The 19541-nt window shown below is 49.3% G+C and overlaps 1 protein-coding gene and 1 long non-coding RNA gene across 9 annotated transcripts in view; one reads left to right on the forward strand and one right to left on the reverse strand.

Moving 5' to 3' along the window:
* Positions 1 to 19541, forward strand: part of LOC130358180 (uncharacterized) — a 68686-nt gene that overhangs the window by 28618 nt on the left and 20527 nt on the right. The gene's annotated exons all lie outside the window — the stretch shown is intronic.
* The window catches only part of LOC130358174 (NACHT, LRR and PYD domains-containing protein 3-like), a 123383-nt gene that overhangs the window by 10499 nt on the left and 93343 nt on the right, over positions 1 to 19541 (reverse strand). For all 4 annotated transcript variants that reach the window (XM_056561036.1, XM_056561038.1, XM_056561035.1 and 1 more), the window contains 2 exons: positions 10205 to 10375; positions 4111 to 4281 (listed from right to left, as the gene is read on the reverse strand). In XM_056561036.1, the coding sequence (XP_056417011.1) occupies positions 4111 to 4281; positions 10205 to 10375 (342 nt within the window). The remainder of the gene's footprint in view (positions 1 to 4110; positions 4282 to 10204; positions 10376 to 19541) is intronic.

A 19541-nucleotide genomic window follows, 5' to 3' on the forward strand; every position in this document is an offset into this window, starting at 1 on the left:
CCTATCCAGCAACATTAAAGATGTTCTGGCCGCACGAGAGACTCCTGCTGACCTACATGAACTCATTCATCTTGCCACTCGCATTGACATGCGTTCTTCCGGATGGCGTCTGGAGCTTCGCCTGGATATGGACTTTGTTCGCACTAAGCGTTTTTTTCTCCCCGGCTCCTCTCTCCTCTGGTCCTCTGCAATCTGTTCCTGTGCTTCCCGCCGCGGAGGCTATGCAAGTTGACCGGTCTCGCTTGACACCTCAAGAGAGGACACGATGCCGTATGGAGAACCTCTGCCTGTACTGTGCTAGTACCGAACACTTCCTAAGAGATTGTCCTATCCGTCCTCCCCGCCTGGAAAGACGTACGCTGACTCCGCACAAAGGTGAGACAGTCCTTGATGTCTACTCTGCTTCTCCACGTCTTACTGTGCCTGTGCGGATGTCTGCCTCTGCCTTCTCCTTCTCTACAGTGGCCTTCTTGGATTCCGGATCTGCAGGAAAATTTTTTTTGGCCTCTCTCATCAACAGGTTCTACGTTCCTGTGACCAGTCTCGCCAGACCCCTCTACATCTATTGTTTTTACAATAAAAGATTGGACTGTCTCGTACGTTTCCACACAGAACCCCTCCTAATTTGCATCGGACCTCATCACGGAAAAATTGAGTTTTTTTTCCTCAGGTTCTTTGGCCCCAAGAAGAGGGGGAGACCCAAGGGGGGGGGTACTGTTACGCCGAGCGCTCCGGGTCCCCGTTCCTCCCCGGAGCGCTCGCCTCATCTTCGTTGTTGCAGCGCCCCGGTCAGATCCACTGACCGGGTGCGCTGCGGTCCCGCCTTCAGCCGGGGTGCGATTCGCGATGCGGATAGCGCCCGCTCGCGATGCGCACCCCGGTCCCCGTACCTGACTCGCTCTCCCTCGGTCCTGTCCCGGCGCGCGCGGCCCCGCTCCCTAGGGCGCGCGCGCGCCGGGTCTCTGCGATTTAAAGGGCCAGTGCACCAATGATGGTGCCTGGCCCAATCTTCCCAATTAGCTTAATTGGCTCCCACCTGTGCACTTCCCTATATCTAGTCTCCTCCCTTGCACTCCCTTGCCGGATCTTGTTGCCTTAGTGCCTAGTGAAAGCGTTCCCTTGTCTGTTCCTAGTCCGTGTTCCTGACCTCCTGCCGTTGCCCCTGACTACGATCCTTGCCGCCTGCCCCCGACCTTCTGCTACGTCCGACCTTGCTTCTGCCTACTCCCTTGTACCGCGCCTATCTTCAGCATCTTCAGCAGCCAGAGAGGTAAGCCGTTGCTAGTGGATACGACCTGGTCACTACCGCCGCAGCAAGACCATCCCGCTTTGCGGCGGGCTCTGGTGAAAACCTGTAGTGGCTTAGAACCGGTCCACTAGCGCGGTCCTATCCATCCCTCTCTGGCACAGAGGATCCACTACCTGCCAGCCGGCATCGTGACAAGAACGCTGCGAGCGCTCCGGGGAGGAGCGGGGACCCGGAGCGCTCGGCGTAACACTCAGGCCCAAGTGGTGATAGCCTCGTGCTCTTAGATAGCTCCACCTCCTGGCTTTAGATAACTCCACCTCCTAGCTTTAGATAGCTCCACCTCCTGGCTTTAGATAGCTCCACCTCCTGGCTTTAGATAGCTCCACCTCCTGGCTTTAGATAGATCCACCTCCTGGCTTTAGATAGATCCACCTCCTGGCTTTAGATAGCTCCACCTCCTGACTTTAGATAGATCCACCTCCTGGCTTTAGATAGATCCACCTCCTGGCTTTAGATAGATCCACCTCCTGGCTTTAGATAGCTCCACCTCTTGGCTTTAGATAGCTCCACCTCCTGGCTTTAGATAGATCCACCTCCTGGCTTTAGATAGCTCCACCTCCTGGCTTTAGATAGCTCCACCTCCTGGCTTTAGATAGTTCCACCTCCTGGCTTTAGATAGCTGCACCTCCTGGCTTTAGATAGTTCCACCTCCTGGCTTTAGATAGATCCACCTCCTTCTGACCTCCAGACTACAGACAGAGATTTCCTGTGCATACTTTCAACAGTCTAGAATTTCCAGAAACTCTGTAGTATGCACAGGTAGAAAAATCCCTTTGAAAACAATGGAAGGCTGTTACAAAAGAATTTCTGAGCAGAATTCCATTGAGATATTCCCTAGGGTGCATGTGGTCTATGGTGCTAAGCAATCCCCTCTTCTAGAAAATCCAGGATATTCTGTATAAGAGAAGAGGGGGGGGGGGGGGGGGAGAACCTGGTATCTACAACAGCACCTGGATATGACTATCCTTACTAGATAGACTGGAAGGTGATAGGGCCTATCTAGGTGACGACGGGTCACCAGATGTGTTATCTGTGGCAGCCTCCAATGAATTCCTCTGGACATCAACATTAGCAGTGTGAACCAGGTCTTCGGCTAAGTTTCCACTTGGTTTTTTTCCTGGCAGTTTTTGGAAAACTACCACTGCAGTTTTTGAGCCAAAGTCAGAAGTGGATCCATAAGGGAGGAGAAATGTAAGTCCTTCCTTTATATGTCCTAGTCCTGTTGAATACAATTCTGGCTTTGGCTCAAAAACTGCAGTGGCCGATGTCCAAAAACTGCCAGAAAAAAAACAAATGGAAACTTAGCCTTATTGTGTCAGATCCCAGAAAACTGCTCTAGCCACTTTAGAATAGTCCAATGGTTTGCTCTTGGCCATTCTTGTGTGTTTTTAGCTGTGTGTTTGGGTCATTGGCACATTTCATTCCACAATGCTTGAATAGTCTTGAGATTTCGTTGTACCCAGTCTAGATTTGACACCCTGTGCCAGATGCAGCAAAGCATCCCGAAAACATAACCAAGCCTCCTCCATGCTTTACAGCAGGCACAGTGTTCTTTTCTTTGTAGACTTCATTTTTGTGTCTGAGAACATAGGGGGAGATTTATCAAAACCTGTTGATCATAGCAACCAATTAGAGTGCTTATTTCATTTCTAACAAGGCCTCTGAAAAATAAAAGAAGCAATCTGATTGTTTGCTATGGGCAACTGGTCAAACTTTACTCTCCACAGGAAAATCTCCCCCATACAGCTGACGCCACTTGCCAAAAAGTTCCAGTTTTGTTATATCTTGGTGGAGATTGGTGGAGATTCATGAAAACCTGTCCATAGGAAAAGCTGGCCAGTTGCCCATAACAACCAATCAGATTGCTTCTTCATTTTTAAACAAGGCCTCTGCAAAATGAAATAAGCAATCTGATTGGTTGTTATGGGCAACTCAGCAATTTTACCTCTGCACAGGATTTGATACACCTCCCCCATTCTCCCAGAAGCTTTGTGGCTTGTCAATATGCATTTTGGCAAATTCCAGCCTCGCCTCTTATGATGTCAACAGTGGTGACCTCCTTGGTCGAATTCCATTAAGTCCACTTAAGCTAATAGAGCGACTGATGGTGCAATCTGACACTCATGGACCTTGACCTTGGGGTTCACCTCTAATATCTTTGCAAGTTGTTCTGGGCTTTTTGGCTACTGTCGATCAAATCAGTCTCTTCAATTTGTCAACCGTTTTCCTCTTGGAGCCATGTACAGGAAGGTTGACCAATCTCCTTGGCTTCCTGTGGTCCATGTTCGATGTGGTACACACCATGATACCACACAACACAGTGACTACTTTTCACCCTAAATAGGAGACTGAATACAAGTTTGGAGACACCTGTGACGCTTAATGCAGGACGCACCTTAGAGGAACATATCCATATTGTAAAATTATTTCCTGTTTTTAGGGGTACCATCATATTTATCCAAGCCAATTGCATTATTCTGTTTTTCAAAATGCTTTTGTAGAACCACAATTCAAAAGCAATGTCTGATTTTCATCAGTTGATCTTAAAGGGGTCACGCCCCACCCCCTCAATGCAAGTCTATGGGAGGGGGCGTGACGGATGTCACGCCCCCTCCCATAGACTTGCATTGAGGGGGCGGGGCGTGACTGCATGAGGGGGCAGGGCTATGACGTCACGAGCTCCCGGCACCTGCTCCAGCATTCGGAACAGTTTTGTTCCGAACAAGGAGCAGCGGAGTACCCCTTTGAGTACGTTTTTGTGCCCCACATGTCTCAGTCCTGTACACATCTCTTATACTCACCGTAATGTCTCTATCCTGCAGTCTGGACTGGACAGAGCGTCCACCAATTCACTAAAGTGAGGACCATATAGACAGTTATCAGACAGGTCAAGTGTCTTCAGGGAGGAGTTATTCCTTATTACAGATGCCAACTGGGTGCAGGAAGTGTCTGATAGACCTTTCCTATCCAATCTGTAAGAATAAGAAGATGAGATGTGGGTGACGTCTCCACAGAGCGTTAGTATAAAATCTGTAGATTGTGAATGTGGAGAGAAAATGTCCCCGACTGTTAGTAAAATCCATAAACGTCATCACTAGAAGCCGCCTCTTGTGTGTAATTTACAAACCTGTTTAACTTTCTGGCACCTGTTGATTTAAAACAAAAAATGTTTTCCCCCTGAGTACCCCTTTAAGGTCTGCTAGACTCTCCTGAATTGCCAGTTGTGTGAGGTAACACATCTAATGTATGTTTGTGGGGTGAGTGGTAGTAAGCCACCTGTATTATGACGGTCAGTCATTGTGTAGTAAGACAAGCAGGTTTTGCTTTGTTTTATGTCAGTGTGAATGTGGATGTATATTTCATTTCACAAAAAAAAACAAAAAACAGGAGAAGCCCCGAGTTAAACTTCCACAATATATACAGCCCGACACAAACACACACATAACAATATACACACCAAACTATGTAGATATATACAATACAGATAATCTAGAATGGTCAGTACACATACCTATCCCAACACACAGGGAATATAGTAGAATATACAGGATAAGAACACTAATAATAAGTTATAAATATAGTGTGGCAGAATTATCACAGATCAGTATGGCGTCCAGACAAATCCTGGATTTTATCATCACTGCCGCCATTTCTTCCCACACATACGAATGTCAGAGTAAGTGCTACTCATCGACAGCGTGTGAACAAGGCCCCAGTGATCAGACATCTCCTCGGGGGATAAATATGACAGATGAGGAAATTCATCACTTCTTCAGATTCTTCATTCTGCACATTTCCCTGATGAACCCTCCAGATTGGAGAAGCTGAAGGAAGGAGCATCCAGGAGCCGCTCTATTCTAGACCCCAGCGTCTCCCCTCACAGTGCTCCCCCAGATCACAACTATTACGTCTCCTCTCACAGTGCTCCCCCAAATCACAACTACCACGTCTCCTCTCACAGTGCTCCCCCAGATCACAACTATTACGTCTCCTCTCACAGTGCGCCCCCTCAGATCACAACTATTACGTCTCCTCTCACAGTGCTCCCCCAGATCACAACTACCACGTCTCCTCTCACAGTGCGCCCTCAGATCATAACTACCACGTCTCCTCTCACAGTGCGCCCCCAGATCACAACTATCACGTCTCCTCTCACAGTGCGCCCCCAGATCACAACTACCACGTCTCCTCTCACAGTGCGCCCCCAGATCACAACTACCACGTCTCCTCTCACAGTGCACCCCCAGATCACAACTACCACGTCTCCTCTCACAGTGCGCCCCTAGATCACAACTACCACATCTCCTCTCACAGTGCTCCCCCAGATCACAACTACCACGTCTCCTCTCGCAGTGCTCCCCCAGATCACAACTACCACTTCTCCTCTCACAGTGAACCCCCAGATCACAACTATCACGTCTCCTCTCACAGTGCGCCCCCAGATCACAACTACCACGTCTCCTCTCACAGTGCTCCCCCAGATCACAACTACCACGTCTCCTCTCACAGTGCTCCCCCAGATCACAACTACCACGTCTCCTCTCACAGTGAACCCCCAGATCACAACTATCACGTCTCCTCTCACAGTGCGCCCCCAGATCACAACTACCACGTCTCCTCTCACAGTGCTCCCCCAGATCACAACTATCACGTCTCCTCTCACAGTGCTCCCCCAGATCACAACTACCACTTCTCCCCTCACAGTGCTCCCCCAGATCACAACTACCACTTCTCCCCTCACAGTGCTCCCCCAGATCACAACTATTACGTCTCCTCTCCCAGTGCTCCCCCAGATCACAACTACCACGTCTCCTCTCACAGTGCGCCCCCAGATCACAACTACCACGTCTCCCCTCACAGTGCTCCCCCAGATCACAACTACCACGTCTCCTCTCAGTGCACCCCCAGATCACAACTACCACGTCTCCTCTTAGTGCTCCCCAGATCACAACTACCACTTCTCCCCTCACAGTGCACCCCCAGATCACAACTACCACGTCTCCCCTCACAGTGTGCCCCCAGACCACAACTACCACGTCTCCTCTCACAGTGTGCCCCCAGATCACAACTACCAAGTCTCCTCTCACAGTGTGCCCCCAGATCACAACTACCACGTCTCCTCTCACAGTGTGCCCTCAGATCACAACTACCACGTCTCCCCTCACAGTGCTCCCCCAGATCACAACTACCACGTCTCCTCTCACAGTGTGCCCCCAGATCACAACTACCACGTCTCCTCTCACAGTGCTCCCCCAGATCACAACTACCACGTCTCCTCTCACAGTGCGCCCCCAGATCACAACTACCACGTCTCCTCTCACAGTGCTCCCCCAGATCACAACTATCACGTCTCCTCTCACAGTGCTCCCCCAGATCACAACTATCACGTCTCCTTTCACAGTGCACCCCCAGATCACAACTACCACGTCTCCTCTCACAGTGCGCCCCCAGAACACAACTACCACGTCTCCTCTCACAGTTCTCCCCCAGATCACAACTACCACGTCTCCTCTCACAGTGCGCCCCCAGATCACAACTACCACGTCTCCTCTCAGTGCTCCCCCAGATCACAACTACCACGTCTCCCCTCACAGTGCTCCCCCAGATCACAACTACCACGTCTCCTCTCAGTGCACCCCCAGATCACAACTACCACGTCTCCTCTTAGTGCTCCCCCAGATCACAACTACCACTTCTCCCCTCACAGTGCGCCCCAGATCACAACTACCACGTCTCCCCTCACAGTGTGCCCCCAGATCACAACTACCACGTCTCCTCTCACAGTGCGCCCCCAGATCACAACTACCACGTCTCCTCTCACAGTGTGCCCCCAGATCACAACTACCAAGTCTCCTCTCACAGTGTGCCCCCAGATCACAACTACCACGTCTCCTCTCACAGTGTGCCCTCAGATCACAACTACCACGTCTCCCCTCACAGTGCTCCCCCAGATCACAACTACCACGTCTCCTCTCACAGTGCTCCCCCAGATCACAACTACCACGTCTCCTCTCACAGTGCTCCCCCAGATCACAACTACCACGTCTCCTCTCACAGTGCTCCCCCAGATCACAACTACCACGTCTCCTCTCACAGTGCTCCCCCAGATCACAACTACCACGTCTCCCCTCACAGTGTGCCCCCAGATCACAACTACCACATCTCCTCTCACAGTGTGCCCCCAGATCACAACTACCACGTCTCCTCTCACAGTGCACCCCCAGTTCACAACTACCACGTCTCCTCTCACAGTGTGCCCCAGATCACAACTACCACGTCTCCTCTCACAGTGCACCCCCAGATCACAACTAGCACGTCTCCTCTCACAGTGCTCCCCCAGATCACAACTACCATGTCTCCTCTCACAGTGCTCCCCCAGATCATAACTACCATGTCTCCTCTCACGTGCGCCCCCAGATCACAACTACCACGTCGTCCCTTACAATGCACCACCAGATCACAACTACCACGTCTCCCCTCACAGTGCGCCCCAGATCACAACTACCACGTCTCCTCTCACAGAGCTCCCGCAGATCACAACTACCACGTCTCCTCTCACAGTGCCCCCCCAGATCACAACTACCACGTCTCCTCTCACAGTGCCCCCCCAGATCACAACTACCATGTCTCCCCTCACAGTGCCCCCCCAGATCACAACTACCACGTCTCCCCTCACAGTGCACCCCCAGATCATAACTACCACGTCTCCTTTCACAGTGCGCCCCCAGAACACAACTACCACGTCTCCTCTCACAGTACAGCCCCAGATCCCAACTACCACGTCTCCTCTAACAGTGCGCCCCCAGATCCCAACTACCACGTCTCCTCTCACAGTGCTCCCCCAGATCACAACTACCACGTCTCCTCTCACAGTGCACCCCCAGATCATAACTACCACGTTTCCTCTCACAGTGCTCCCCCAGATCACAACTACCATGTCTCCCCTCACAGTGCTCCCCTAGATCACAACTACCATGTCTCCCCTCACAGTGCTCCCCTAGATCACAACTACCATGTCTCCTCTCACAGTGCACCCCCAGATCATAACTACCACATCTCCCCTCACAGTGCGCCCCCAGATCAAAACCACCACGTCTCCTCTCACAGTGCTCCCCCAGATCACAACTACCATGTCTCCCCTCACAGTGCTCCCCCAGATCACAACTACCACGTCTCCTCTCACAGTGCACCCCCAGATCACAACTACCACGTCTTCTCTCACAGTGCTCCCCCAGATCACAACTATCACGTCTCCTCTCACAGTGCGCCCTCAGATCACAACTACCAAGTCTCCTCTCCCAGTGCTCCCCCAGATCACAACTACCACGTCTCCTCTCACAGTGCACCCCCAGATCCCAACTATCACATCTCCCCTCACAGTGCACCCCCAGATCACAACTACCACGTCTCCTCTCACAGTGCACCCCCAGATCCCAACTACCACGTCTCCCCTCACAGTGTGCCCCCAGATCACAACTACCACATCTCCTCTCACAGTGAACCCCCAGATCACAACTACCACGTCTCCCCTCACAGTGTGCCCCCCCAGATCACAACTACCACGTCTCCTCTCACAGTGTGCCCCCAGATCACAACTGCCAAGTCTCCCCTCATAGTGCTCCCCCAGATCACAACTACCACGTCTTCCCTTACAGCACGCCCCCAGATCACAACTACCACGTCTTCCCTTACAGTACGCCCCCAGATTACAACTACCACGTCTCCTCTCACAGTGCGTCCTCAGATCCCAACTACCACGTCTCCCCTCATAGTGCTCCCCCAGATCACAACTACCACGTCTTCCCTTACAGCACGCCCCCAGATCACAACTACCACGTCTTCCCTTACAGTATGCCCCCAGATTACAACTACCACGTCTCCCCTCACAGTGTGACCCCAAATCCCAGCTATGTCTCCCCTCACAGTGTGACCCCAAATCACAGCTATGTCTCCCCTCACAGTCTCATCTCTTAAAGGGCCAGAGCTTTTATGTATACATTATATAAGAAAAGTTTATTTTATTACTTATATATTTTAAAGGAGGGTTTTATTTATGAGGTTTCCTAGAAGTGATTGGTCTTCTTATTTGAGGGATATTAATGTTACCTCTACAAATGTCTGTACGGTACAGCTGCTCATTTTTATGGCATGTGCTCAATTATAGGTGCAATGAACCTACACACAGCAAAAAAAATTTAAGAGCCGAGGCAAGTGCTCTCTATCACCCAAAGTGCAAGAAAAAGTGCAAACGTGTCACACTAAAAAAACGTGCACAAAGGATGCGGTCTATCGCTAAGCCCTTCTCCAACAGGAGAGAGGCCCCCACAAACCTACCCTTCACCTCCGGGCCAGAAGGCACCTGCAAGGATCCAGGTTCGATGCCCCTTTTCGCCGAAGCTACTAAGGGGCCGAAAATGCACCTGGCTTCAAACCAGGCGTTAACCAAGGTGTCAGCCGAGGAGCTGTATACTGATGGCATCTTGACCAAAGCCAAGAGGCCCAGGGGATGCAGGGAGCTGAGGAACCTAATGGCCACACACGCCTCCCCTAGACCGCCAGGAGGGACACCCAGAAGAGCTACCGCATCCTGACAATCCTGTGTACAAAACAACACGTAAAAGTGGCACAGTGACAAAACACCAAAAAATAATAAACAGCAAAAGTATTGCCACAATGTGTGATGTAAGGCATATTCAGACTGTGAGGTTAGGCCTGCACCAGCTTTAAATACAGCCCTGTTCTGTACATAGAGAGGAAAAGTGATATGAGGAGACGAGACAGTCAGACATCAGGAGAGACGTCACATATCAAGGTGCAGTCAGCAGTTTAGCAATAGTGCAGAGAATAAAATAAAATGCACATATAACGTGTGCCCCAAACATCTCTTATACTCACAGTAATGTCTTTATATTGTCGGCTGGACTGGACAGAGCGTCCACCAAGTCCCTGCGGTGAGGACCAGACAGATTGTTACCAGACAGGACAAGTCTCTTCAGGGACGGGTTATTCTTTTTTACAAATTCCAACTGGGTGCAGGAAGTGTTTGGTAAATTATTACCACCCAATCTGTAAGAATAAGAAGACGAGATGTGGGTGACGTCTCCACAGAGCGTTAGTATAAAATCAGTAGATTGTGAATGTGGAAAGAAAATGTCCCCGACTGTTAGTAAAATCCATAAATGTCATCACTAGAAGCCGCCTCTTGTGTGTGGTGGATGTCAGGAATGGTGGCAGCTAGGGTGGTTTTAAAGGGGTATTCCGCTCCTCAGCGTTTGGAACAAACTGTTCTGAATGCTGGGGCTCGTGATATCATAGCCCCGCCCCATCATGACATCCCGCCCCGCCCCCTCAATGCAAGTCTATGGAAGGGGGCGTGACGGCCATCACGCCCTCTCCCATAGACTTGTATTGAGGGGGCGGGGTGTGATGTCATGAGGGGGCGGGGCTATGATGTCACAAGCTCCTGGTGCCAGCTCTAGCGTTCGGAACAGTTTGTTCCACACGCCAGCAGCGGAGTACCCGTTTAAGCAGGCAACAGTTGGATCCTACATGCCCAGAAATTGTAGACTTAGTGCTAGTCCAGGTAGGGATAATGTATAGTGTAGGGTCTGTCCCAAAAATGAGGTCCCCTTATCGCTATATCTTAGCGCTAGCAGTGCGTTGCTGTGATTTTTCTGTTTGCATTTGTATTTTGTGTGCACCTGTACATTTATAGCATCTATATTAGCTGTGTTGGATGCGCTGATCAATTTTTAGTTTTTGTAAGGTTGGATAGGCCTGTGGTAACAGTGCCAAATGCATATCACCTGGGGGTCAGCACTCCACACTAAGGGGGCAATCTATAGATCAGGGGATGAGTTGTCTCAGGTGATCGTCAACCAATACATGGAGGAGGTATCACGTGTAATCTTAACTGAAAAAACAAAGATGGAGAACAGAGACTGGGACCAGGAAGTGTTAAGAAGAGTCCATGTTGATTTATTTAGGAATCAGTTTGCTCAGTCTCTTCTGAGATTTAGGAGCCTTCGGTGCACCAACGACTTCCCAGGTGATAGGAGCATGACGACTGGCAATTCTGTTAGATCGGTGACGGTAGATCAATCTGATCCCTCCATGTCCTTCCATGCATCTGCTAGGTCAGAATGCGAATGGATGTTGAATCTTTATCCATCTTTAAAAAAAAGGCCAAAGGGAAACAGCCAATAGCCATCTACAGGCAACTTTTCTTTTTAATGCAGGCAAAATCTTGGTAGATAGTAAGAGGTGAATCACAGATATGGCCTTTCTGGATTATGTCATCCCAATCCAAAAGATAGGAGATAAGATGTCTGACACGGAGTCCCTGCCTCTGGGACCCCGGTGATCTCCGTTCAGCACCCAGTGTTCCGAATACTATGTTCAGAACACTTGGTGCGGGCTGTCATGATTGTGACATCAAGCCATGCCCCCCTCATAACATCACGCCACACCCCGTCCATATATGTTTAATGTTCAGAACGCTGGGTGCTGCACAGAGATCGCGGGGGGTTCCAGAGGCCGGACCCCGGCAATCAGACATCCTATCCCCTATCCTTTGGATAGGGGATAAAATGTCTAGGGGCGGAGTACCCCTTTATTATTTGCTGTAGGTTACAAGCTAAGCTTGGGTAGTTTAACCCCTTAAAGGGGTACTCCGCCCCTAGACATCTTATCCCCTATCCAAAGGATAGGGGATAAGATGTTAGATCGCCGCGGTCCCGCTGCTGGGGACTCCGGGGATCACTGCTGCAGCACCCCGCTATCATTACTGCGCAGAGCGAGATCGCTCTGCACGTAATGACGGGCAATACAGGGGCCGGAGCATCGTTACATCACGGCCCGCCCCCGTCAATACAAGTCTATGGGAAGGAGGCGTGGCGGTCGTCACGCCCCCTGCCATAGACTTGCATTAAGGGGACGGGCCATGATGTCATGAGGGGCGGAGCCATTACATCACGCTGCTCAGGCCCCTGTATCGCCCGTCATTACGCACAGAGCAAACTCGCTCTGTGCAGTAATGATGGCGGGGTGCCGCAGCGGCGGGACCGCGGCGATCTAACATCTTATCCCCTATCCTTTGGATAGGGGATAAGATGCCAGGGGCGGAGTACCCCTTTAAGGAACAGGCCATTTTACACCTTAGGACCAGAGCGTTTTTTGCACATCTGACCACTATCACTTTAAACATTAATAACTCTGATGCTTTTAGTTATCATTCTGATTCCGAGACTGTTTTTTCGTGACATATTCTACTTTAACATAGTGGTAAAATTTTGGTGTTAACTTGCATCCTTTCTTGGTAAAAAATCCCAAAATTTGATCAAAAATTTGACAATTTAGCATTTTTCTAACTTTGAAGCTCTCTTCTTGTAAGGAAAATGGATATTCCAAAATATTTTTTTTTTATTCTCATATACAATATGTCTACTTTATGATTACATCATAAAATTGACGAGTTTTTACTTTTGGAAGACACCAGGTGGCTTCAAAGTTCAGCAGCAATTTGGAAATTTTTCCCAAAATTCTCAAACACTATTTTTCAGGGACCAGTTCCGTTTTGAAGTGGATTTGAAGGGTCTTCATATTAGAAATACCCCACAAATGACCCCATTATAAAAACTACACCCCCCAAAGTATTCAAAATTACATTCAGTCAGCATTTTAACCCTTTAGGTGTTTCACAGGAATAGCAGCAAAGTGAAGGAGAAAATTCACAATCTTAATTTTTTCACTCGCATGTTCTTGCAGACCCAATTTTAGAATTTTTACAAGGAGTAAAAGGAGAAAATTTATACTTATATTTGTAGCCCAATTTCTCTCGAGTAAGTACATACCTCATATGTCTATGTAAATTGTTCGGTGGGCGCAGTAGGGAAGGAGCGACAAGGGGATTTTGGAGAGTACGTTTTTCTGAAATGGTTTTTGGGGGGCATGTCACATTTAGGAAGCTCCTATGGTGCCAGAACAGCAAAAAAAAACACATGCCATACCATTTTGGAAACTAGACCCCTTGATGAACGTAACCAGGAATTAAATGAGCCTTAATACCCCACAGGGGTTTCATGACTTTTGCATATGTAAAAAAAAAAAAAAAATTTTCACTAAAATGTGTGTTTCCCCCAAAATTTCACATTTTTGCAAGGGTTAATAGCAGAAAATACCCCCCAAAATTTGTAACCCCATCTCTTTTGAGTATTGGAGTACCCCATAAGTGGAGCTGAAGTGTACTGCGGGCGAATTACAATGCTCAGAAGAGAAGGAGTAACATTTGGCTTTTTAAGAGCAAATTTTGCTCGGGGGGCATGTCGCATTTAGGAAGCCCACATGCTATACCATTTTGGAAACTAGACCCCTTGGGGAACGTAACAAGGAATTAAGTGAGCCATAATACACCACAGGGGTTTCACGACTTTTGCATATGTAAAAAAAAAAAAAACCAAAATTTGTAACCCCATCTATTCTGAGTATGGCAGTACCCCATAAGTGGCGCTGAAGTGCACTGCTGGCGAACTACAATGCTCAGAAGAGAAGGAGTCCCATTAGCAAACTTTGGTGCCAGGACAGCAGAAAACCCCCCACATGGCATACCATTTTGGAAACTAGACCCCTTGGGGAACGTAACAAGGAATTATGTGAGCCTTAATACCCCACAGGGGTTTCACGACTTTTGCATATGTAAAAAAAAAAAATTTCACTAAAAATTTATGTTTTAACCAACATTTTACATTTTTACAAGGGTTAATAGCAGAAAAGACCCCCCACAATTTGTAAATACATTTCTTTGGAGTAAGGACATACCTTATTTTTGAATGATTATGGCTTGGCGGAGGCACAGCGGGTCTTGGTATAGCCTGAGGTCAGTCAGGGGCCTTGAGCTTCATATGGAGCCAGCATGTGGGACCCCCCCTCAAGGAGCATTAATGGGGGGAGCACTGAGCCCTAAAATAAGGGAACACTATAGGGGACAAGGGCTGTAACTGGGGTAGACAGGTGGGGTACAGAGGCCCGTAATATGGGGTACAGTGGGCCAGAAAATTATAAATAATAATAAAACAGGATATGTTCCCCGAATGATGACCCAGAGCCCGCCCCAAACCCTATGCTCTGAATCATCATTCTGGGAATGTGATGTGTGTGGCTGTCCCTAACCTGTTGCCTCAAATGCGCACCCGCTCAGGTGGAGAGAGAGTGCTGCGCATTTAAGGCAACATAAAAAGTCCCCGATGAGAGTGACTCAGTGACCGATGACCCATTTTTTTGGAAAAAAAAAACCCAGAGGTCTTATCAGGTTTTTTTGTTTGTTTGTTTTTTCAGTTTTTTGGGCAATTTAGTGATTTATGGGGTTAAAATTTGGAATGTACTCTGGACTTGGTACATTGGTCAAATTATGGACAATTCAAAATGTAAAGGGAAAATTTAGGGCTCCATGGAAGTGTGATACTCCCTGAAGCAGCCTATGCAGAGGCCCGGATTATCTGGGCAAGTGTCGCACTGATAGATGGTGTCCTTCCGAATCCCCTTCCTGCGACACACTCTGCATTTTTTCTGGGATTGCCCCTTCTTTCCAGTGTGGGGGACCTCACCTGGAAAGTGTTGGCCGGGGACGATCCTGGCGCCTATAACTCCAGACCCTTGGGAAGTCCGGCCTGATCTTTCCCGATCGCCAAAGGAACCTTAGGACTTCTTCTTGGAACTGGAGGAATGTCCCTGTGTTGACAGCGTACTGGGATAGTACAAAAGCGTTGTACATGGCAACCTGTACCATGTAGACCGCAACTTTTTTGTACCATGCCTGTGTTTTCCGCATTGCATTGTATGGCTTGAGGACTTGATCTGAGAGATCAACTCCCCCCATATACCGATTGTAGTCCAGAATACAATCGGGCTTGAGGACCGGTCCCACGGTACCTCGCACAGGGACAGGGGTGCTGCCGTTCCCATGAATAGTGGTGAGTATAAGGACATCCCTCTTATCCTTATACTTCACCAACAACAGGTTATCATGGGTCAGGGCACGGGACTCACCCTTGGGGATAGGCGTCTTGACCAAATTTAGAGGGAGGCCTCTCTGGTTTTTCCGCACGGTCCCACAAGCGGACATGGATCTGGCAGAAAGGGATTTGAACAGAGGGATGCTGGTATAAAAGTTATCCCCGTACACGTGGAAACCCTTATCCAGCAATGGGTGCACAAGGTCCCAAACGAGTTTCCCGCTAACACCCAGAGTGGGGGGACATTCTGGGGGTTCAATACGGGAATCTCGTCCCTCATATACTACCGAGAGGTTCCTGAGGGGTACGTAGGCCTCCAAAAATTTGGCCCCAAAGTGATCGATGACCAGCCTCACTTTGTAAAGCCGGTCATGGGCGGGATCACCTCGGGGGGCGGACATGCCGCATTATCTGCATAATGCAGGCATTTCCGAATCGCCTCATACCGCCTCTGTGTCATCGCCATACTGTAAAGCGGGGTCTGGTAGAGGACGTCCCTGCTCCAGTAATGACGAGCAATTGTTTTTTTGTCCAGGCCCATATGCAGCGTGAGGCCCCAAGATTTCCTCATTTCCGCTGCATCAATGGCGCGCCATTCATTGGGCCTGGCCAAAAGCGAATCTGGGTGGTGGGCAATGAACTGCTGGGTATACAAGTTCGTTTGCTCCACCATTAGATTGACCAGGCTATCACTGAAAAAAAACTTTAAAAAGTCCAGATCAGTGAATCCAGCCATGTCAATACGGATTCCTGAGTCGCCAACAAACTCAGGAACCCGTGGCTTATTACCCTCTGGGGGGCTCCAGACAGGGTCATCGGAAGGGGACTCCGGTGCACTTGTCTGGGGGGCCGGACTCCTATTACGAGTGGCATTGCCACCCGTACTAGTGTCGGCCACTGGGTCACTTTCATGGGGGGTGCGTGGCCTCGCCTGGCGGCGTCTCCGCCGCCGTACAGGGGACTCATCATCACTACTAGATGATGAGGAGGGCGAGGAAGAACACAAAAAAGTAGGATCTTCATCGTCCTCACTGGCAGATTCGGAGTCGGAGGCTAAAAAAGCGTAAGCCTCCACTGCCGAAAATGCCCGGCGGGCCATCACCTTTTTTCTACGGTGGCGGGGGGGGGGTGCGGGGGGGGGGGGAGGGAAGTATGTAGTGCGTGGTGCTTGGTGTAAACTTACAGGGGGAAAAAAAAATGGGTGGCACTCGCAGCACCCTGAACCCCTAATAGGGCCCGGGGTCACACGGATCAGGTGACAGCGGACCCTTGGGGACCTATTAGGGGGTCAGGGGGGGGGGTTATCTTTTACTTTTTTGGGACACAGAATGCCTACCTTGCCCTGAATACTGCTCTCCCTGATCTAGGGGCTCCTGAGGGGGCTCCAATCATGCAGAGGGGGGTCCCGGTCCTCTCGTGGCAGCTCTGCCCGCTGACTGAACTCAGCGAGCGCGCAGAGCTGCGTGAGGGGACCGTTAACCCCTCCTCTGCTGGACTACTATTGGCCGGACGATCGCCGGCCATTAGCAGCGTTGCTGGGGCGGTGACAGTACTGTCACCGCTCCCCAGCAACTGGAGGTGATTGGCGGTGTATTGTACACTGACGATCACCTTCTTTTTCCGGGTCACTCGCGTGAATTCGCGAGTGCTCTGCTGCGATCGCCGACATGTGGGGGTCCCAGGACCCCCCTCGGCATTTGCACGGCATGCCTGCTGAACGATTTCAGCAGGCATGCCGTTCCGATCTCTGCCCGGCGGGCGGCAGGGATCGGAAAACACCAGAGCGTAACATTACGCCCTTGGTCCTTAAGTACCAGGGCGCTAGGGCGCAACATTACGCCCTTGGACCTTAAGGGGTTAAAGCTGCTCAACTCTGTTGCCATTGTGTTTCATACATAAGTGTTCTAGAAAAGGGCAGGCCTTAGCTTATCACCAAGTTGTCTACGGCACTGTCCTGACTAAATCGATTGTGATTCCAAAACAATCCAGCAGTGGTGAAACAGTTACCCATGTAGCTGTTTTAGGTGCTTGTGTGAGGCGATCAGTGGTCCAATATGATGGAAATAGTGCCACATATTTTGTGGATTTGCCGGCCACCATCCCCAGCAATCGGTCATGGGCTCTTGTGTTATTCCCAGGGGCATTGTCCTTGGTGCCGTGCTGCCGAGTCACCCGCTAAGATACGATCGGCATCAAAGAACACATGGTGAATCGAAGCGTTGTCCTGCTGCTCTCATGGCTTCTCTGGCAGTTCCCGCTTACTGGAATCCCTCTGGTGTTGCAGAGCATGTGTCTGGCCTGTGTCTGGCAATGCAGAACTGGTCTCCAGGACAAAGAAGATCTTTGAGGGTCCCGGTGTCTCAGGCTGATGTCGGTCCTTTTCCTGGTCAGTGACGGGGATGATGAAGAGCTCCCGGGCTTGCAGATGTGCGAGAGACTGCAGATTCTCCTTCTTCAGCAGACTGCTGTATGCAGGGGTGCAGAAGGGGTGTAAAATCCCTCAAAATGTGCCTCCCTTCCAACCAAGGTGCCTCAGGGTGGGATGGGGTCCCTGTAGGTGATATAAGGGCCCCAAAAGTAATGTATATCACCACAAAAGGCAGGAGCTCATAGAGATGCCTCCTGCTCTGAGATCTGACTAGCGCCATCCAGAAATTTACAGCTTCTCCATTGTGCTTATTTCCCTGATAAATGCTCCAGATTAGAGAAGCTGAAGAAAGGCGCGACCAGGAGCTGTTCTATTCTAGACCCCAGAGGTCTCCCCTCACAAGGCCCCCTCAGCTCACAACTACCATGTGTGGTGAACCACCAGTGTATGGCGGGACTATGGGTGTAGCGGTGCAGGTGGATGGGGCAGGTGGTATTAACCCCAGGGGCAAGATGGTGTTAACTCCTAATGTTCATGACGCCAGGATGGTTTTTGGGTACCGGAACCACACGAACGTTATCTCCGCTATCCCAGTAGCTAGTTAGTGAAAAGAGAGTCCACAACCAGTTATGGTTTAACGGAGGCTTTCCTGAGTTCAAGACAGATTAATTATCTTCACAGCTAGGCCAGAATCCCAGAGAGGTGGCTAGGAACCCAGAAAGACCTCGCAATTTGCTGGTCTTTATAGTGAATTTAGTGGACTTTTGATAATTGACTGTAAGCTTAACTGTACTGTAGGTAATGACAGCAGACATAGACTGAGACTCACTGGAATGACTGTAGGTTTTGAGGCCTTCCAGGTGCTGGTCACTAGCACTGAGTTCTGGTGTTTGCTGTGCTCAGTAGCAGATGGTAAGAGATCAGAGATGCTAAGAGAGAGAGAAATGGCTGCCCCTCCTTTAAATATCAGGGGGTTGAGCTAAAGTCCATTGGTCAAGCTGCGGGTCATGTGTTAAAGCTGGTGCTCTCTGGGAGAACATGTGACTACATAACAGATCATGTGAAAATAACATGTGACATTCTTCAGGTCCTTTAAACAATATCTCGCAGGTCCTTTATACTAGGTAGACATTAGGACACTGTCATGCTTTGTGTACACCCCAAAAATGAATCACTATATTTAATATGCTTCATAGCATAATTGCATGATGTCGGCCATTTTGTGTATTAACCTAAGTAGGCCAATTCTGAAGTTTCATCTCCTATCTCTAATGCCAGTCTGGGAGTACAATGCTTCTTGTATCTTTAGCTTATTTATGGTGTTTGGTTAAGGGACTGATAAGGGGTCTGGTTACACTCTCTAGACAACACTACTAAAATTCACCCAAGTAAGGGGGGGGGGGGGGGGGAGAGAACAAACTGTGAAATAACTATGTCTCTTCCGAATGAACAATAGTTCATTATAGATATAAGGTAATCAGTAGGACACATGATATTGTCATATACTGTCAGTATTGTAAAGGACATCAGTATATCTGTTATCTTATATATGATTCTCATAGGAGCATTGCTCAATGTTTAGATAAGACCTGGTGGAATATTCCTAAGACTTTGTGAATGTTATTCTGTTTCACAGTTAATTACCCATTTGACTGGACATAAACATTCACACATCTGTATTGGAGAATCATAAATTAGGATGTCTAATAGGCTCCAAGACGTCTATGAGAATCCAGGGTTTGATTACTTATAGATGTCAAAAGTAATCCCTGAATTGTTAATTATTGCTCCATTCGTCAAGTGTGGAATGTTGGTTTAAGACCAATTATTGACAGTTAACCCTTAATTGTAATGA

This window comes from Hyla sarda, chromosome 2 (genome assembly GCF_029499605.1).
Source record: "Hyla sarda isolate aHylSar1 chromosome 2, aHylSar1.hap1, whole genome shotgun sequence".
Taxonomy (NCBI): domain Eukaryota; kingdom Metazoa; phylum Chordata; class Amphibia; order Anura; family Hylidae; genus Hyla; species Hyla sarda.